Source organism: Protomyctophum bolini, assembly GCF_963924005.1.
Source record: "Protomyctophum bolini genome assembly, chromosome: 1".
Lineage (NCBI taxonomy): Eukaryota > Metazoa > Chordata > Actinopteri > Myctophiformes > Myctophidae > Protomyctophum > Protomyctophum bolini.
In genome coordinates this window covers 43,661,969-43,683,727 of record NC_137862.1, presented here as the reverse complement: position 1 = coordinate 43,683,727, position 21,759 = coordinate 43,661,969, and the positions used below count along the sequence as shown (strand labels likewise).

At 47.6% G+C, this 21,759-nt stretch overlaps 2 protein-coding genes across 2 annotated transcripts; both read right to left on the bottom strand.

Annotated features, from left to right (window-relative positions):
- Window positions 1-10,342: 10,342 nt before the first annotated feature.
- On the bottom strand, window positions 10,343-10,561 carry LOC308313062 (protein kish-A-like; the record flags this gene model as incomplete). Its single annotated transcript, XM_080759954.1, has 1 exon — window positions 10,343-10,561. The coding sequence occupies one exon, from the start codon at window positions 10,559-10,561 to the stop codon at window positions 10,343-10,345; it is 219 nt and encodes a 72-aa protein (XP_080616080.1).
- A 903-nt stretch (window positions 10,562-11,464) lies between these two features.
- On the bottom strand, window positions 11,465-12,343 carry LOC308320427 (cobalamin trafficking protein CblD-like; the record flags this gene model as incomplete). Its single annotated transcript, XM_080770819.1, has 1 exon — window positions 11,465-12,343. The coding sequence occupies one exon, from the start codon at window positions 12,341-12,343 to the stop codon at window positions 11,465-11,467; it is 879 nt and encodes a 292-aa protein (XP_080626945.1).
- Window positions 12,344-21,759: the final 9,416 nt, after the last annotated feature.

The window sequence follows — 21,759 nt, the reverse complement described above, 5'->3', positions numbered from 1 at the left end:
AGACAGAAAGAAAGAAAGAAAGAAAGAAAGAAAGAAAGAAAATATTTAGATGAGGTAATTGGGGGGGATTGTGTGTCTCTCATAATGTTACCTATTTAGATTGACTCACTGTGTTGCTCTAGTGAGTCTAGTCTATAGGGCGAGAGAGAATAGAAACAGAGAGAGGAAACGAGAAGAGAGCTAATTGCACTTAGTTGAGAGAAGAGAGGAGAGAGGATAAGAAAGGGAAAGGAAGAGATGCCAGAGAACACAGTCAACTATCCTTTATTCCTTACCCCCCCCCCCCCCTTCCCTCTCTCTCTCTCTCTCTCTCTCTCTCTCTCTCCCCATTCACAGTAAATTGCTCTGAGACTCCTAAAGCTCCTCCAGCAGTGTGTTCTCACCTGGGAGCTGGCCCCAGTCTGCCATATACGCCTCACACACTTACAGCTTTACGCCTGTTGCCATCAGCTCGGCCAATTAAGACCATGCACGGCCACCACACCCCTAACCTCCCCTGTACCCAATCCCCCCTTCCTCAGTCTGATGCTTGGTAAGTGGAATGAAAATAAAGTAGTAGAGGAAAGAATTTCCATTCTGCGTCCGCGGTTTCTGACATGTGATTATTCCACAGGTTAAACATGTATGCCTCCAAAGCCCCCTTATTCACACACCAATGCACGCACGCACACACATGAACACATGCACACAAAAGGGGCAGTCAGGCTTTCATTGAAATGTGTGTTAAAAAGTTAAAAAGCTGCTATATTCAATTACAAGCAGCCTCTTGGACGAGCCTCGCTGCCTGCGTGTGACGTGCGCATGCACTTAAGAAGCACCCTGTCAGCCAGTCTGTTCCACAACAGACCTGAAAACCATGCAGTATAACTCCTATTATGTATAAGAACGTATAAACTACCATACTCACTCCTCTAATTATGTACAAACCTGTGTGATATGATAACACAATGTGTGAATTAACCCTATGAGTACTAAAATAACACATATACTGTAAATTGAGGTCAAGCACCAGCCTGTTGACAAGAGGCAGGGAGCCTATAGTATGTGCTTTTTAATGGTACCTCCAGAGACCTGAGAGAGAGCCTCTGCTTTTCATCCAGAGTGGGGCTAAAGCGACCATATATACTGTAGCTCACCATATGTACACATAAATATATAGAGTTGTGTAGGTTGCACTTATTGACTCCCTATGATGCACAGCCTGTCCTCTCAGGAACAGCTGATACAGCGGAAAAAAGGCAAGTTAGAAATGAATAAGTATATGCCGTAGGAGCAACCTAGTCGCCAGAGAAACCGTTTCTGCAAACCACAAGATAGTTTGAATATTGACTTTATTCCCACCCTATATGTAAACCCAATGATATGGAGTCATCAGCGAGGCCTTCATGCTGCTCTGTGCCAGAAGAGAGAGACAACGAACAATAGAGAGAGAGAGAGAGAGAGAGAGAGAGAGAGAGAGAGAGAGAGACAGAGAGAGAGAGAGAGAGAGAGAGAGAGAGAGAGAGAGTTCATCCACATACTGTACGTAGCCCTAAATGACAGAGGTAGCCTATCCCCATGATGCTTTGATGAAGCTATTATCTACATCAAATGGGGGTACGTGGTCTAATGCGTATCAAACTAGAGGTCCTTGACATAAAAAAGGTTGAGATTTACTGACTGCCTTAAACCAATGAATGTGCTGAGAGAGACGTTGTAGAACTTACACAGCTGCAGACCACACTTTAAGACCAGGTGCTGTGGTTTCCCGTGGGAACTGGAGCTGTCTACCCACATCGACTCCCATCTCCCACTCCGCCCTTGGTGTTAACGGCTTGGAGGATAGTGAGCTGAGATGTGTGGGAGAGCGGCATTGATGGCCCCGCAGAAGTCACAGGATTTCTCTGTCCCAAACCACTGATGGAGATTTCGAGGTTTCGGGAGCATGTTGTAGGTCGCTCTAATGAGGAAACTGCCTAGTTGATTGCTCGGCTTGCAACACCCAGGTTGTCCACCGCCCCTGTGCTGTACAGAGTACAGACTTCACTCTGAGCTCCTCCTGATTGACTCTGGTGACCTCGGCAACAACAAGGTCATTCATCTCCTTCCGAGAATTAATATTTGCCAGATGGATATTTATGACTGATTCACTCATTGTAAGAGGTCCCTGTGTCCAATCCAATTCTAATGGTGATTTTATCTCTGTAAAATGTTATCAGAAGTCATGCGAGCTTTTCTCCTGCAACTCTCCTCTGATTGTCTCCAAACCTGCCTTTGTGGGTGAATGTGTTAATCCGACACCCTACCCAAAACCTAACCTCACAGGAAGCCACGGGTTAGTTTTAACTTGCCACAGGGTTAGTTGTAACCTGCCACGCATGTTGGGAGTCACAGGTTAGTTTTCTTTTAACCCGCCACAAGTTAGTTTTAACTCACCGCACAAGTCGGGAGCCACGGCTGAGTTTTAACCCAGCCCAGGGTTAGTGTTATAAAAGGACATACAGTAACATAAGCAAAGGGACCTCTGGATGTAGACACTGTGCATTTTGTTCTGTACAGTACAGATCAATTATCCCAACACTGAAACACTGTGTCACTGAATTTGTCAGGACAAGGAACTTCAGAAAAGAACAGAGTTCCTGTGATGTTTCTGTGGCGAAACTGTTAGGATCTGCCCCTCCACAGACCATGTCAGCCCTGGCCACTCCCATTTTTCCCTTCCACTCACTCAGTCCCTGCACTCACCTGTCTCCAACTCCCTCGTCAGCCCACCTGTGAACACTTTGACAATTTACCTGCTCACTACATAACTGGACTCATTGCAAAACACTCTTGTCAGTTCATAGTTGGAAGTCGTCGGTGCATGTTCCTGTTTGACTACTGTACCATGTCATTTTCAGTTTGGGTCCTGACTCCTGAGTGAGATTATTCCTGTTTCCTGTGTTCTGCTCAAGGAGGAGATTTATTCATGTTTCCTGCATTTCTACTTCAGTGTAAGACTATTGCCTATTTCATTTATTAAATACCGCATGACAGTGTTGTGTGTAAAAGAGTGACACGCACACACGATTGAACCAGAAACAACACTGCTTTACTTAGTTCCTTGTCTCAGTACAGAACAGACTTCCTTGTTATTTCCCGCGCTGTGTATTACCTAGCATCCCATAATAACCAGTCTCTTAAAGGCATCTCAACCATTATATAACACAGTGTCCATATTATTAGAACATAACATTTTCCCCCCCCTCAAAAGAACAAACAGCATAATCCTCCCCCCCAACTGAAAACCAACCATAACAGTCTTTCTCTCTTTTTTTTTTTTTTTTTTTTTTAACTGAAAGCATCATCAAAATAGCAGAACAACAATAGGAATGCAAAATGTACTAGACAAGAGTCAGTCATGAAAACACTGGCAAACTAAGCATGGTAACTTGTGACATAGTCCTGCAAGGCAGCAGGGCGAACCCTGACCCGAACTGGCCTCGGTTCCGGCGCTGCGGGAGGAGGGACAGGGGGTGGAACGGGGACTGGAGGCGGGCCAGGATCAGCGCCCATGGTGTAGGGGAATGGTGACAGGGTTGGTGCTGTGGCCGTGTGCCCGGAGAGGGGCGCAGGGACCTTCTTCAGCCTACCAGCATGCCACCGTGAGCCGTCGTCGAGCAGGAACGTGGCAGGGCCCAGACGGCGTCTGACCTGTCTAGGCTGGGACCAGAATGAGGCCATCTTGTTGTGTCGTTGCGGCCGTCGAGTCCTGACCCAGTCGGAGACTTGAAGAGATGGTGGCTTCGCCCTGCGTTTCTTGTCCACCTTCTCCTTCGTCACCTGCTGCCGTGCGGCAACAGTCTCCCGGATCTTGGCCAGGGAGGGCCTGGGAAAGTTTCCATGCGGTGTCCGGAGCCTGTGCAGTGGCAGTTCCAATTCTCGGCCGAGCATCAGAAACGCTGGTGACACTCCAGTGGTGGAGTGTTGGCTTGCTCTGTAGTGCAACAAAGTCTGATTGAGTGCCTCTTCGAATACACAGCCTTGGGTCAGGTGTGCACGGATCCCGTTCTTCAGTGTTGCGTTGAAACGCTCTACTCCACCATTGGCCTGTGGGTGGTAGAAAGCGGTTCGGATGTGTTTGACACCCCTGCTGGCAAGAAAGCCAGAGAACTCTGCAGATGTCATCTGAGGCCCGTTATCAGTTGTCACAGCCCGAGGCACGCCCCAGCGTCCAAAGAGGCCATCCAGTACCCGAATCATGGCGTGCGACGTCACTGTCCCCACCGGCACCACCTCCGGCCACTTGGAGTGGAGATCATAGATGACCACCAGGAAGCGCTGGTGGTGAGGAACACCACGGCCATGGATTTCCCCACAGATGTCCAGCTGTACATGTTCCCAGGGGCGGGAAGGCCAGGGAAGTGGCTGTAGGGGAGGGGTCGAGGGTGGCCCGGTTTTCCCACTGAGGAGGCAAGCTGAGCAGTCCTGGACCAGATGTTCTATATCTCGGTCGATGGCCGGCCACCACACGAGCTCACGGCACCGCTGCTTGAGTTTCACAATTCCCAAGTGACCTTCATGTGCCATCGACAGCACACGAGCACGTAGAGTGCTTGGGATAACTGTGCAGAGCCCCCTTGAGACACACGTGTCTGCCCAGCAGGAGAGCTCGTCCTTCACTCTAGAAAATGGCTTCAACTCTTCAGGAACGCGGGGCGGCCAGCCGTTCCTGATGTACGTGCACAGCTTGGACAGTATCGGATCCCTGTCCGATTCAGTTTTCAGCTCCTCCAGTGTGATTACTGGCTCCAACGGTGCATAGAGCGCTTGGATGAGAGACGGTTCTTCGTCGTATGAAGGGACAGAAGGAGTCGGGGCTGGGATGGAGCGAGAAAGGAGGTCTGCCACCACATTGTCCCTGCCTGGTGTGAAGATGAGGTCATAATGGTACTGTCGGAGACGTTCCGCCCAACGATGGAGCCGGAGAGGCTTGTGACCTGAACCTGACGTCGAGAGTACAGTTGTGAGGGCCTGGTGGTCTGTCCTGATGGCGAAATGACGGCCATAGAGATACATGTGCCATCGTTCACATGCCCACACACAGGCCAAAGCCTCACGTTCGCCCACAGAGTACCGCTGTTCTGTGGGTGTCAGGGCCCGAGATGCAAAGGCAATTGGCCTCTCCACACCATCGTGAAGCTGAGACAGGACGGCTCCAACTGCAGCGGCGGAGGCGTCGCAGGTGACGAAGGTGGGGCTGGGGAGGCTGAAATGGGCGAGGACCGGTGGTGAAGTTAACTGTGTTTTCAGCATGGAAAAGGACTCAACGCACTGCGGTGACCAGACCCAGGGCTCCTCCTTCTTCAGGAGTCGGCGGAGAGGTGCTGTCGTGTGTGAGTAGTTGGGCAGGAAACGCAAATAATAAGCGGTCATCCCCAGGAACGAGGCGACCTGCGTGGCGGAGGTCGGTTCTGGGATGCGCTGTATTGCCTCAACGTTGGAAGAGAGAGGTGCAATGCCCACGGCTGAGAGGTGGAACCCAATGAAGTCTACAGTCGGCACTGAGAAGAGACATTTCTCGCTGTTCAGGGTCACGTGATGCTTGGTGAGAGCCTCAAACACTCTGTGTAGACGGGCATCGTGAGTGGCTTGGTCTTCCCCGTGCACCACGATGTCATCGAGATAAAAAACTGTCCCTGGAACCCCAGCGAGAACCGTGGACATGACCTTTTGGAAGCAGCTGGGGGCAGAGCTGAGACCAAAGGGCATGCGTGTGTACCTGAAGACCCCAGCGTGTGTCACAAACGCTGTCAGGTCCCGGCTGGCTGGGTGAAGGGGAACTTGCAGGTAGCCCTGGCGCAAATCCAACTTTGAGAAAACCGTTGAGCCATGGAAGAGAGTGGTGAGCTCCTCAGCTGTGGGTAGAGGGTATTTGTCTGGGATGACAGCTTTGTTGACCTGTCGCAGATCCACACAGACCCGGAGACCACCTGATTTCTTCTGTGCGACCACCAGGTTTGAGATCCAAGGCGATGCATTAATTGACTCGATGATGCCCTCCTCCAGCAGTGAGGTGAGCTCGGCGGTGACACCCTCTCGGAAGGCGAGTGGCAGCCGCCTGAGGGGCTGAATAACTGGTTTCACCGCAGGGTCAACTAGAGGCCGGTGAGCAAATGCTGCAAAGCAGCCCAGGCCGTCAAACAGCGCTGGCCACTGCTGGTGAGTCGTCGGGGAGACATGCAGTATAGCCCTTCCACTATTGTCCATTAGAGAGAAGCCCAACTTCATGAAGAGATCCAGGCCAAGGAGGTTCGTTCCCCGCCGTGCAACATGAAAGGGAAAAGAGGGAATGTGTGTCGTACCATAGCAGACAGGTAGGTCAAGGGTGCCCACCATCTCAATGGCAGAATTTGCATACCCCCGCAAGCTTGTGGACGGGGGTCCTAGCGGCATGTGGGAAAATAATTTCCTGTATGTGTCCAGATTCAGGAGCGACGCTGCGGCCGCAGTATCCAGGATGAGTGGTAGATCAACCTCCCCCAGCTGTACTGTGCAGGTCTTGAACGACACATGTGTGGAACGGATGTTACTAATTTCTGTGTATCCAGAACCAGACTGGGGAAACCTGTCCTGCTGTGACACATTGCCTGGAGCCGAACGACAAACTTTAGCAAAATGATTCAGTTTAGAACAGTTTCTGCAAGCCTGTCCACGGGCAGGGCACTGTGATGCCCTAGTTGCATGGGAATTAGATCCACAATTGGCGCAATTGCGTCTGGGGGCCACACTGGGGCGCTGTCTACTCATATGTTGCACAGGCAGGCTGCCGTCGTCAGTGGCCCATGTAGTGGGCGGGGAAACCTGTGACGACAGGTCCGTGTGGTGCAGTTGTTGTGCTAGCGTTGTGTGTTGATAATGAGTAGCAGGGCTGGCGGTGGCTAGCAGATTAGAGCATTCTAGAGCAGATTCAACTTGCAGCGCTATTTTGATTGCATCAGTCAATGTCAAATCGTCTGGTTCCATTAATAGTTTCTCTCGTGTTTTGTCACATGACGTGCCTTCTATCAGCTGGTCTCTGATCATTTGGTCATGCAACGCTCCATATTCACAGGCTCGTGTCAGCTCACGTAGATCAGCCACAAAAGACTGTATGGACTCACCGGGTCGTTGGTGACGCTTTCTGAGTCTGTAGCGCCGTATTAGGACACGTTGTTTTCCAGAGAAATGATCCGTCAGCAGCTTGACTGTATCGGCGAATGTTGCAGCCGATCCGATCGCTCCAAGGACTCGTTGGCCCTCGGTACCGAGGCAGTGAACGAGGAGAGCATTCTTCCGCTTGTCGGGAAGCTCTGCGTCGGAGAATCCGAGAGCATCAATATAGGCATTAAAACCTGTCAGCCAACGTGTCCATGGCACCGCGGGTTCCCCGGGCACCGCGAGAAACACTTCGGGTGGGGGAAGGCTGAATCCAGCCATTCTCGTCGCCAAATGTTGTGTGTAAAAGAGTGACACGCACACACGATTGAACCAGAAACAACACTGCTTTACTTAGTTCCTTGTCTCAGTACAGAACAGACTTCCTTGTTATTTCCCGCGCTGTGTATTACCTAGCATCCCATAATAACCAGTCTCTTAAAGGCATCTCAACCATTATATAACACAGTGTCCATATTATTAGAACATAACAGACAGAAACGGTGAGAAGTTCGAATCCGAGGGAGTGTTTTGCTGGTGTGTTTGTTAAGTGTTTCCCACAGCTATAGGGAGCTGTGTGCTGGGGAAAGAGGCTAAATGATGGAAGGAGCGAGGGGAACAGAATTAGAGTATGAGGGAGAGAGGGAGACAGGCAGAGAGGGGCCTTTGATGAGGACCCGGGAGTGTCTCTAATGAGAATCCATGCAAAGGGGAACAGATTGTGTCTCCTGGTCATGAAGCAGAGCAATGCTGCACTGTTATTAATGAGCATAAGACATAACCCACAGCCTTAATTAAAACTCACCATGCTGCTTCACCTCCTGAAACACCAGCAGTCCAGCAGGAAAATAGTAACAAAAAGGAGAGCATAATGGTAAGGGAGAGTGCCCTACCAAATGTTTCTGTTCATCTGTTGGCACTGCATGGCATTCACAAATGTAATGATTTCATTTACGTTGTAGGCCTACATGTTGTTGAAAATGCTATTATGCAGTTGTGGTGTTTTTGAGGCTCAGCTTTACTTTCACTAGAGTTCGTGATGATTCAGTTCAGCAGCTGTTTGGGTAAAGCTAAAGCAATGGCTGTTCTGTTTTTCTCTCTATCCTAATGATGTTTAATAACGGCTACGTAGATCTTACCTGGGCTTTTAATCAAACGGGAGTATTTGTTCAAATTGATATGCTCCTTTATCTTACAGTATATTATCTTCATTTTTGAAGTGCACTGTTGCACTCTGTATTTATTTTTATTCTTTAAAGCACTTTGAATTGCCTTGTGTATGAAATGTACTATATAAATAAAATTGTCTCGCCTTGCCTTGCCTGGTGGCCGACGCTTACCTGAACAAAACATTGATTACCTCAGAAAATGGGCAGATACGTTACAGTTCTGCATGGTACTGAAGACAGAGCTGAGTGCGAGGCTGGAGCCCCACCCTAAGAGACAGGGAAAGCTAATGCCTACTGTCCGTTCTGTGAGAATAACAAACACTTCCTCACTTATTCCCTTCTTGACGATGGGTTAGAACGCACAATGCTTCTTCTCGCTGCAGTGGAAAGACTTGGCCTCAACGGAACACCTGATGATCCGCCCTCAGAACTATCAGGCAGCATGTGCAGACACTGAATGGGTCATCAGTGTCGTTTTTTGTGTCCCCAGCATGTCAGCCAAACAGTTACCAAATCGAAGAAGCCTTCACCTAAAGTCACCTGGGGCTGGGTGAGCAATCATATCCTCTATCTAGCATCAAAACAAAATACAGAAACTTGGCCAGACTGCCGCTACAACAGTTTGAAAGGGTCAAACCCCTCATCCTGATTGGGGCAGACCACCCCACCTAATCACATCAACCGAGCAAGTGAGCTTGGGGCCTCCAGGTGGGCCAGCAGTCATCTGTACATGACTGGGCAGGACCCTGCATAGCCCAGCCAGAGCCCTGGAATGCAACCTCCAGCCAAGACAATGTATGTTGACTAACAGAGCCCCAGAACACAGAGCTCATGAGAAGTGTGGAGAAACACTGGAAGGAGGCCACCAAGATACAATGCCCCAGAGACCCAGAGTGTGCCAACGCTCGCAGGAGATCAACTGCCGCAGCAACGATGTCATGAGAGGCAAGTCTCAAACACTGTGCCTGAAAGTAAAAGGTCAGAAAGCCCACCTCGTGTAGCAACCCAAACATAAATAAACCCTCACCCAACCTCATCCTTGAGAGCTCATCCTTGAAGATGTAGGATTAGTTACCAGAATCAAGATCCTATGTGGTCTAGAACTTGATATTGGTCAAATAAAAGCAGGTGGTGGCTATTGAAAATGTCTGCCATGGTCACAGGACAGATGTTAATAGTACCACTGTATCATCCTTGACAATATAGGAATAGTCACCAGAATCAAGATCCTAGGGTGGAGCATACTTTGGTCCGACATGTGATTGGTTCGAAGGAGCATTGGTCCGACTCGGGATAGGGTTGGGGGTTAGGTTTAGGTGTGCTGCTCCGTGCTCGGGGTTATGGTTAGGGTGAGGGTTTGGGGTAGGTAGTCGATCAGACAAATGGTATGTCGGACCAAAGTATAGTAACCGATCCTAGGTGATCTAGAACCTGAATTGGTAAAATAACAGCAGGTGGTGGCCATTTTGGAAATCTGCAATGGCCCTATAGCCAAAAATGTTCCTTAGGCCTGTGGCATGCTCTAACTGTGTACTGAATGTAAATGCTGGACTATTACTCGAGGCAGAAATTATATACATTTTGTATTTCTTTAATTATTATTCTAATGATAATTCAATAGGTCTACAAATGTAATCATGATGCGGAAAGAAAAGCAAAAAGGCTTCCATTGGCAGCAACTCCTGACGATGATGACCTGAAGATGCCAGCTGTCATGATCCACATGGAAAACATGCTGTTATTGAACCGTGTCTTGTTACACCATTTATTTCTATAGAGACAGCTGCAGTGACGTTTCTGTTGTGCCTCCAAGAAGGCAGGAAGACCTTTATTAGTCCTGTGGGAAACTCTGTTTCGTCTTCACCCAGCTGTAAATGTTCCATTTGGACTGCTGGTGGTCCCAACATTGAGAAACAGTGGGTGTCTTGCTCAGGGAAGATTTGACATGTGTTGCTGGGGAGGTCCGTATTCTTGTCTTGCTCTTTTTAGTCTGGCTCTCTCTCATCCTTTGTGGATGGCTACTGTATAAACAGTATGCTGAACGCCATAATGAGACAACAGCAGGCCACCCACGGACTCTTCCGCTCGCCTATTCTGGCACATTTCCAGAAAACCCCTAGAAAGCCAGACTTATTGTTGTCCAGCAGGCTTGGGGCCATTGCTCTGAAGTAGGCACAGGTGCATATGAGCAGAAGAACCACCGTTAGCAGGGACTGGAAGTTGAAAATGGCCGACATCCTGGTTGGTGCTCAAAGCCGCGTCAAGGTGTAAGGGTTGGAACACGGTTTTCTACTTGAGTTTGTGAGGCAGTGATGCCGTCTAGACCCTTCCTATTATCTGTGAAGCGGGGAAATGCAGTCCAGACTGTTACTATAGCGGTGGGTAGCCAAGGGTGTGTGGTGCAAGACAGCTATGAATGATCAGCATGGTCTTAATCTGATGGCTGAAAGACTGCGCTCTGGGCAGATATAGTAAATAATCAGCAGTGAGTATCAGCTTAGGCATGACATCGCCTGTGATATAGATTATAGATATGTAGTCATTGTGGTGTAAGTGTGACATCACTGATATTACGTTCATATTTGGGCAGATGAAATTAAATAAAACAGAATTTGCTACATAATGATGATTGTTGAAAGTGAGGATTCACATTACATTCAGAAGGCCTTGTAGCCGGGCAGCATGCGTGCCCAACTGCGCATGTGTGATGGGATGTTTTCAATTCCCCTCAATGTCACTCAGTCTCTCTGTCTCCTTTACTTGTACACTAAGTCAACAAACAATTTTCTAGCTGACTGCGTAGTGTTTGATTGTGTGCTTATGTCTGTTTGTGTATTGTGTTTATGAGATGTAGGTGCGTATGTGTGTATGAGCGACAAAGCCTTCTGCTCTGCATCTAAGCTCCATTGTGATTGGCAGATTAGCATGTTATATTTGACACCGGTAAACAATCCATTAAATACAGGAGACTGTTCAATCAATCAGGACCCAAAGATAAAGCTCTGTTGTGGAACACATGGAGGTCAGGTGTGTGTGTGTGTGTGTGTGTGTGTGTGTGTGTGTGTGTGTGTGTGCGCATGCGTGGTAGTTCCTATAGGATGATCGGGTTCAATTAAATGGAAGCGATAACTCACAGTACATCACTGAGTAACAAACCCCTTTATCCGTAACCAAACACTGTTGGCAGGTGCATCTGTGAACATTGTCCCCACAAACACACGTGTTCCCCACAGAGTGTGCCGGATCACTTTGCAGAAGCCCAGGTCCTCGATCCGAAAGCCCAGGTGACGATAACGGTCACCTGTCTCCAACGGTGTGTTGTTGGTGTGAGAGCCGAAGAACGCTAGGCCTGACGACGGATCAATGAAGTCAGCCCAGAAGCCTTCTGCATGCAGTGCATAGCAGATCTCCTTTGCTCCGGCAATAAACCTGTCCAGCATCTCTTCACGCTCTTTGTCTACGTCTTCAGTCCAAGCAGCCGTATCGTTTTGAGCTTTTTGGGTTACTGTGACAACCAACATTTCACCGAATGAGGCCTCAGGAAACTTCAATTCAAATTCTTCCTTTAGCAGCTCAGGACAGGACTGTATAGCACACTCCACGTTGGAGTTACCAAAGTACTGTTCTGCTCTGTTTATCTGCTGTGAGGCAGGAATCTCTTCACCCTGGATCTCCACAGTTAATTGGGATAGCACAAGCTTGTACCTCTCGCTGTTGGAGGGGGCAGACAGCAAGTCGGGGATCATCATCCTGTGGGCAGAGTTCTTCTTCCGTTCTGCTATTCCTTCCAGGTGGCAGTCAAAACCCACGTCACCGGGCAGCTGGAACCTCAAGTCCAGAGGCCCAAATGGTCCCATGGCCTTGTCCGGCCACACCGTCTTGGGTGGGATGAGGGAGACATGGGGCTCGTCAGAACCAGCTGCAGAGAATGCTCTGGCTGCGGCGCCACGGCGGACCAGCGTGTGGAGCCCCGGCAGGTAGGTCACCATCCGAACTTTGCTGCAGAGCACACTGGACATCCTGTTGGGCTGCTCTGTCCTGTTGTCCAACCTCTAGTAGAGCACACTGGACATCCTGTTGTCCAACCTCTAGTAAATGGTATCCAATTCTAAATTTATGTTATATAATGTCTATTGTTGTCTATGTATAGGCTACCTCAAATAAATATGTTAAGTTTTAAATGGTCTATAGCAGCACTGCTGTCCAGATACACCAATAAAATAACCCTCCAATGCTTTCATCAGCCTGAGATATATGGATGCTTGGCACCTATCTGAATATAGAAACAGGATGACGTCACTGCTATTATGTCATAAATAGAGAAGAACAAGGGGTATATCCATGACGAATAACCATGATGACATCAATGATAATACATCAATGATACAACTATGAGGACAAAACTATGACGACAAGTGAATTACAATTCACAATTTCAATTAAAAATTAATTCACAAAAAATGCTCTCTCTCACAACACTGCAAAGCCAGGACAGATATGACAGGTGTATCTACAGGTGCGGTGATCCCCCTACCTCAGCTGCCTAACCAAAAACTAAACTGACTCACTTGCCCTGGTCTTCAGTGGTCCTCCTGAGTCCCCCATACCGACAAGGCCCCAGTGGTACCACCCTGTCCCATCTTGTGTGGAACAGAATCTACAAAGACAAATCAACAAATTAAAAAAATACAGCGAGTCCCACAGTGGGAACCACCATTAATCCTACACAGGGACCACCAAGCCTCAGACAAAACACACTTGTCACACCCATCCTAACTTCTAACACTATAGCAAATACACATGACATGACCAGCATCAAACCAAATATCTTATATACATAACCAAACTGAACCAACAAATACCACCAAAACACTACCGTGCACCTCCTCCTAATGCCAAAATACCATGACTAATTTGCCAATATACAAGTCCAAACAAAACAGGAAGTTAGTTACTTTACCTGTTAATAACATCACGACCAATCCGAGTTCAAATCACGAGCCCCCATGTTATGACCTGGCTCTTGGGCCATAACAAAGGAGGAAGACACACGGCTGTTTAAAAGTGCACAAACCAATATTTATTTACAATATAAACAACTTAATAAGACTCAAACAAACAAACAAACAGTTCTAAGGTGGAGTGGGTTGTGATCCAGGAGAGAGTAACACAACATTAACAGCTCCTTATGCTCCTAATGCTTTTCATTGGTTAAATATTTACACTCTCACTGTACTATTTTCAGGATGTAGCCACGGCTTTAATTTCAGAGAGCACACAAAGATGAAATATGGAGATACAAGGTTTTATACTTTTATACCTGAGTTTCTACTATTGAGTTGACATGTAGGGCTGTCAGGATTATGACATTTTACTTGACAATTCTTTGTCACTCAAATAATTGCGAATCTATTAGTCTTCAGCAAAATAGCCACCCTGAGGGTGTACATATCATAGCAGGTGATTTTAACCATGTTAATTTGAAAGTAGTGCTCCCCAAGTTACATCAGCACATAAAATGTGCCACTAGAGGTGCAAATACTCTAGATAAAGTCTACTCCAATATTAAACATGGTTACAAGGCTATACAGCTGCCACACCTAGCCTCCTCTGACCATATGTCACTGCTCCTCATACCAGCATACACACCTCTCAGGAAAAAAGCCCCCCTCACAAAGAGGACTGTTCAAACGTGGCCTGATGATGCTACAGAGCAGCTGCAGGACTGTTTTGAAAGCACCGATTGGGACATTTTTGAACATCAGGACCTGGAAGTATACACCTCATCTGTTCTCTGTTACATAAAACACTGTGTGGAGACAGTCACAGTGGACAGGCGTATTTGTGTGTACCCTAACCAGAAGCCCTGGATGAACAGAGAAGTCAGAGTCCTGCTGAAGCAGAGGGACAGTGCCTTCAGGGCTGGAGACGAGGCACTTTATAAGGCAGCGATAATCCAGCTGAACAAAGGCATCAGGAGGGCTAAGGCAGCATACAAGAGAAAGATTGAGGACAACCTCAGCAGCAACGACACAAGGCAGATGTGGCAAGGTGTCCAACACATCACCAACTACAAGTCAAGCAACCGCACTGCAGCCAGCGGTGACGCCTCATCAGCGGAGGAGTTAAACCATTTCTTTGCTCGTTTTGAGGTTGACACACCGGAGGCCTCATCACATCTACCAGCGCACAGCAGCAACATCCTCACAGTGCAGGAGGTCAAGCACACACTGCAAGCGGTCAACCCAAGGAAAGCTGCAGGACCGGATGGTGTGACAGGAAGGGTTTTGAAGGACTGTGCAGACCAACTGGCGGGTGTCTTTACCAAGATATTCAACCAGTCCCTACAACAGGGCTTGATTCCACCCTGTCGGAAGTCCTCCGCAATAATTCCCCTCCCAAAAAAGGCAAATGTCAGCAGCCTAAATGACTACCGGCCAGTGGCACTTACATCTATCACCATGAAGTGCTTTGAGAAACTGGTCCGGAGACATATTACAGCTAGTCTACCATCCACACTTGACCCCCACCAGTTTGCATATACAGAGCCAACAGGTCTACAGAAGACGCCATAGCGACAGCTCTCCATTCCACACTCACACACCTGGAAAAGCCAAGGAGCTACGCCAGGCTACTCTTCATAGACTTCAGCTCTGCGTTTAACACCATCGTGCCGGGCAGACTAATCCCCAAGTTACTGGAGTTGGGACTCTCTCAGCACATCTGCCTCTGGATTAAGAACTTTCTGACAGACCGCCCTCAAAGAGTGAAAGTAGGACCCCATCTATCCTCAGCACTGGTGCTCCACAGGGCTGTGTGCTGAGCCCCCTACTCTACACTCTCTACACCCACGACTGTACTCCCATCCATCCTAGTAATGCCATCATCAAATTTGCGGATGACACCACAGTGGTGGGACTCATTACAGAGGGGGACAAGACAGCGTACAGGGAAGAGGTGAAAGTGCTGTCAGAATGGTGTGAGAAAAACAACCTCATTCTCAACACCTCCAAGACCAAGGAGCTGATAGTAGACTTCAGGAGGAAGAATATTCAGCCTATCCAGCCTATCCACATCAATGGAGAGGAGGTAGAAAGGGTCTCAGACTTCAAGTTCCTGGGCATGAACATCTCGGACAACATGACCTGGAAAATTAACACCACTGCGCTCCAGAAGAAAGGTCAACAGCGACTGTACTTTCTCAGAGTGCTGAGGACATAATGGAGAGTGTGCTCCTGTCCTTTTACCGATGTGCCATCGAGTCGGTACTGATCTACGGCATCTCCCTGTGGTTTTGCAGCTGCACGGCGGCAGAAAGAAAGTCCCTTCAGGGGGTCATAAACACTGCCCAGAGGATCATGGCATGTCCCCTTCCATCTTTGGAGGACCTCTACAAAAGACATTGTAGCAGGAGAGCCAACAGTATCCTCAAGGACCCATCCCACCCAGGTCACCACCTGCTGCAGCTCATGCCCTCAGGTTCAGGTTCAGGTTCAGGTTCAGGTTTATTTGTCATTTGTATAAATACAGAGTATACATACAATGAAATTTGTTTTGCTCAGAGCACTCTCAATCTTACATACACAGGACAACAAAAAGACGAGAAACAGGAAAAGAAAGTGCAAGTGAAAAGAAGTGCAATACAGTTCGAGGTCAGCTGTTCAGCAGCCTGACTGCCTGGGGGTAGAAACTGTTACTGAGACGGGTGGTACGAGATTTGATGCTCTGGTAGAGTTTTTTGGAAGGGAGTAGTTTGAACAGGGTATTTGCGGGGTGGCTGGTGTCTTCCATGATGTTATGGGCTTTTTTCATACAGCGAGTGGTGTAGATGTTGTGGAGACTGGGTAATTCTGTAGTGCCGATGATTTTAGCTGCTGTTTTAATGGTCCTCTGCAACCTATTGCAATCCTGAGCGGTCGTGTTACCGTACCACACTGTGATACAGCCAGTTAAGACACTTTCGATTATACATCGATAAAAATTCACTAGACCTTTAGTACTTAAGCCAAATTTTTTAAGGCGCCTCAGAAAGTACAGTCGCTGCTGCGCCTTCTTGAGGATGTACTCGTTGTTGAGTGACCATGTAAATGTGTCTGTGATGTGTATGCCCAGGAATTTAAAGTTATCAACTATGTCGACAGATGACCCTTTGATGGAAATGGGGGTGTGGATACCTTTGGACTTCCTAAAGTCTACAATGATTTCTTTGGTCTTATTGGTGTTAAGTGAGAGGTTGTTGTTATCGCACCATAGAGTTAGATCCTCTATCTCCCTCCTATAGGCCCTCTCATCACCGTCGGTTACCAGTCCGATCACTGTGGTATCATCCGCAAATTTAATTATGATGTTATTCTCATATCTGGCGACACAATCAAAAGTAAACAAGCTGTACAGCAGAGGACTGAGGCAGCAGCCTTGGGGCGCACCCGTTCTGGTGAGAATTGTGGATGAGGTTCTCTCTCCTATGCGCACACACTGGGGCCTACCCGTCAGAAAATCAAATAGCCATTTACAGATGGAGCTGCCCACACCAAGGCCACTGAGTTTCAACACTAATTTAGATGGTACAATAGTGTTAAATGCGGAACTATAGTCTATGAACAGTAGTCTGACATAAGAGCTTTTCTTTTCTAGATGTACCAGGGCAGTGTGCAAAGCAAGAGAGATTGCGTCGTCCACAGATCTATTTGAACAGTAAGCAAACTGTAGGGGATCAATAGTAGCGGGAATGATGCTCTTGATATAAGAGATAACCATTTTCTCCAGACATTTCATGAGAACAGATGTCAAAGCAACAGGTCGGTAATCGTTGAGACAGGTAACAGGTTTTTTCTTGGCAATGGGTACAATTATTGTTTTTTTAAAACACAATGGCACCACGCACAATGACAGGGATAGGTTAAATATGTCTGTATAGACCCATGACAGCTGGTTATAGCATGTCTTAAGGACACGACAGGCTATCCCATCTGGCCCTGCAGCTTTATGAGCATTAACTTTTTGAAACGCTTTACTCACAGTCCTCTGCGCCACCTGCAGGTCCACCGCCTCAGGTGCGCTCTGCGCCGTAGCTGGGTCCGTGTTGTGAGCCTCGAAGCGGGCAAAAAAGTTATTCAGCTCGTCCGGTAAAGACGCGGAGGTGTCAGTGATATTACCTGACTTGGGTTTATAGCCCGTAACCGCCTGTAGTCCGCTCCACATTCGCCGCGAGTCGCAGCCGCTGTAGTTGAGTTCTAATTTGTCCCTGTACTGTCTCTTTGCGGCTTTGATAGCCTTTCTCAGTTCGTACCTGGATCGCTTGTAGAGTTCGACATCCCCGGATTTGAAAGCGATGGTGCGCTCCCTCAGTTTGATGCGTATGTCATTGTTAATCCATGGCTTCTGGTTGGGATAGGAGCGAACGGAACGTACTGGAATGCAGATATCCACACAGAACTTGACGTAGTCGCCGACAGAATCCGCATATTCATCCAGACTCGTGGCAGAGTCCTTGAAAATGGTCCAATCTGTCGCATCAAGACAGCCCTGGAGTTTGGTAACGTGGTCTGTGGACCAGCACTGTACCGATCTCACTGTGGGCTGCTCACACTTCACCTTCTGCTTAAAGGCAGGGAGTAGAAGCACGGCCAGGTGGTCGGATTTCCCAAAGTGAGGGCGCGGTAGCGCTCTATAAGCAGCCTTGATGGTGGAATAACAGTGATCGAGAGTTTTATTCCCTCTGGTTGGGCATTTGACATGTTGGTAGTACTTTGGTAACACAGTTTTCATGTTACAGTGGTTAAAGTCCCCCGCCACAATTGATACGGCCTCCGGGTGTATATTCTCCTGTTTGCTAATGACGCCATACAGCTCATCCAACGCCTCGGCTGCCTTGACTTCTGGCGGAATGTAAACAGCCGTTAGCAGTACACAGGGGAACTCCCTGGGGAGATAGAATGGTCTGCATCTTAATGTCAGATGTCAGGGAGGCGCTATAGGGTCATCAAGACCAGGACTAACAGACTGAAGGACAGTTTCTACCCCAGAGCAGTCATAGCTCTAAACACTGACACTTGAACTCTGACACTCGACACTTTATGAACTAAAAGGACTTGCTGTGCAATATGCGTTAAATGTTTGTATTCTGTGTTTTATATAGAGTATTATGTCTTTTGTTTTAAATGCACTGAGCTGGTCTGCAATTCAATTTCGTTGTCTCGTACAATGACAATAAAGATATTCTGATTCTGACACACACACACACACACACACACACACACACACACACACACACACACACACACTTGATGGTAACGATGGAGAACACCTCAAGTGCTAAGCTGATCAGTGAAGACGTTGTCCAACGCTGCCTAACAGGAGCCTTCCTACCTGCAAGCAAGTCACATCTGCTACCTGCAGCACAGCAGTTATGCTACGTTGAAGAGCTCCAATGTGTCCTTCGTGAGGAACTGTTGCTGCATCCACAACTCGACAGAGAACAACTTGCCTGCCAGTCTCTTCTAACCGACGACGAGAAAATCAAGCTACGCGACTCCAACAACAACACGGAGGTCGACGAGGAGAAGAGGAAGTCAACTCGCAGGATGAAGTTCATCATGGACGAGCTCTTACAGACAGAGACAAGATCTGCATGAATGTCTGGAGACGTACCAGTGGGAGATGGCCCGTGGCGTTGAGGAGGTACCCGTAGGCCTCCTCAACAAGGATCGCGTCGTGTTTTGTAACCTCCAGGAGATATGTGACTTCCATAGCGACATTTTCCTGAATGAGCTGACCAACTGTGCTCAACCAGAGGATGTGGGGCACTGCTTTGCCACATGGGCAGATAAGTTCCACCTCATGTATGTGACCTACTGTAGGAACAAAGTTGACTCCAGTCAACTCATGTTGGAACACGCTGGGACCTTCTTTCATGACATCCGGCAGAAACATGGTCTGGGCATTGCTAATTCCGTCGTCTCCTACCTCATCAAGCCTGTGCAGAGAATCACCAAATAGCAGCTACTGCTCAAGGACTTGTTGTCTTGCTGTGAGGATGGAGAGGGAGGAGAGATTAAGCTTGGTCTGCAGGTGATGCTCAGTGTGCCTAAGAAAGCCAATGACGCTATGAACGTTGCCATGTTGGAGGGGTTTCAATGAGTCTGGATGTCCAGCCATAGCTCTAAACACTGACACTTGAACTCTGACACTCGACACTTTATGAACTAAAAGGACTTGCTGTGCAATATGCGTTAAATGTTTGTATTCTGTGTTTTATATAGAGTATTATGTCTTTTGTTTTAAATGCACTGAGCTGGTCTGCAATTCAATTTCGTTGTCTCGTACAATGACAATAAAGATATTCTGATTCTGACACACACACACACACACACACACACACACACACACACACACACACACACTTGATGGTAACGATGGAGAACACCTCAAGTGCTAAGCTGATCAGTGAAGACGTTGTCCAACGCTGCCTAACAGGAGCCTTCCTACCTGCAAGCAAGTCACATCTGCTACCTGCAGCACAGCAGTTATGCTACGTTGAAGAGCTCCAATGTGTCCTTCGTGAGGAACTGTTGCTGCATCCACAACTCGACAGAGAACAACTTGCCTGCCAGTCTCTTCTAACCGACGACGAGAAAATCAAGCTACGCGACTCCAACAACAACACGGAGGTCGACGAGGAGAAGAGGAAGTCAACTCGCAGGATGAAGTTCATCATGGACGAGCTCTTACAGACAGAGACAAGATCTGCATGAATGTCTGGAGACGTACCAGTGGGAGATGGCCAGTGGCGTTGAGGAGGTACCCGTAGGCCTCCTCAACAAGGATCGCGTCGTGTTTTGTAACCTCCAGGAGATATGTGACTTCCATAGCGACATTTTCCTGAATGAGCTGACAAACTGTGCTCAACCAGAGGATGTGGGGCACTGCTTTGCCACATGGGCAGATAAGTTCCACCTCATGTATGTGACCTACTGTAGGAACAAAGTTGACTCCAGTCAACTCATGTTGGAACACGCTGGGACCTTCTTTCATGACATCCGGCAGAAACATGGTCTGGGCATTGCTAATTCCGTCGTCTCCTACCTCATCAAGCCTGTGCAGAGAATCACCAAATAGCAGCTACTGCTCAAGGACTTGTTGTCTTGCTGTGAGGATGGAGAGGGAGGAGAGATTAAGCTTGGTCTGCAGGTGATGCTCAGTGTGCCTAAGAAAGCCAATGACGCTATGAACGTTGCCATGTTGGAGGGTTTCAATGAGTCTGGATGTCCAGCCGGGTTGTGATCCAGGAGAGAGTAACACAGCATTAACAGCTCCTGTTAATGCTTTTCATTGGTTAAATATTTACACTCTCACTGTACTATTTTCAGGATGTAGCCACGGCTTTAATTAAGAGAGAGAGAGAGCGCACAAGGTCCAAAAGTTTGCTCCGATGCTGTTTTATCAACCCATGTCATACTGTACGATGTCCAGTCGGCGATGTAGTGGAGCATTATATAAAGTAGAATTAAATGGAAAGTCCAAGGATCTCTAAATTGAACTTAATCACGTGCAGTCGTTGAGAACTTAATTTTCACCAATGAAAGTCATTATAATTACAATATTTTATGACATTTATTCACTTTACTAGAATGTTTACAAAACAAACAGAAAATGGCCAAACAAGAACCGATATATATTAAATATAAATAAATATATTTAATCAGGCCCACGATTCAGAGTGTGTCACATCTGGGGATTACTAATTCAAATCATTAGTGCTTTTCCACGTCTTTATCGGCAACACTCCATTTCACAGTCCATGTGCAGGTAGTTTATTTCCTCCTTTTAATTATATTCTGCATGCTAATGTAGAAATAAACCAAACATTTACCAGCAGGGACATCTTTTTCATTTCACGCTATGATGCACTACTGTGTTTATGAAGCAAGAGTGTCCGTGTCTGGCAGTGCATTAAACAAGGATGATGTGTGTCACTTTCAGGGCTTAATTAACTATCTAATCTATTCAGAAAACACAACAGGGTCTAATAACATATTGCAGTCAGTACTTGAATGCCAAATCTGCTTCCATATGTCCCGTGCCAGAATACGACGTCATATCATATGCTGCTAAGGGACATTGGTACATATCTTCATCACGTCATGGGACATACGCTTCGTAGCATGACGGAAAACATACCTGCACGCCTGCACGGTCTGCTTCCGTATGTGCCGTGCCAGCATATGACGTCATATGCTGCTAAGGGACATTGGTACATACAGTATCTTCATCACGTCATGGGACATACGCTTCGTAGCATGACGGGAAACATACCTGCACTGTCTGCTTCTGTATGTACATATGACGTCATATCATATATGCTGCTAAGGGACATACGCATCAGCACCTGACTGATTACTTGCACTCTCTGCTTGCGCAAGTAATAATAATAATA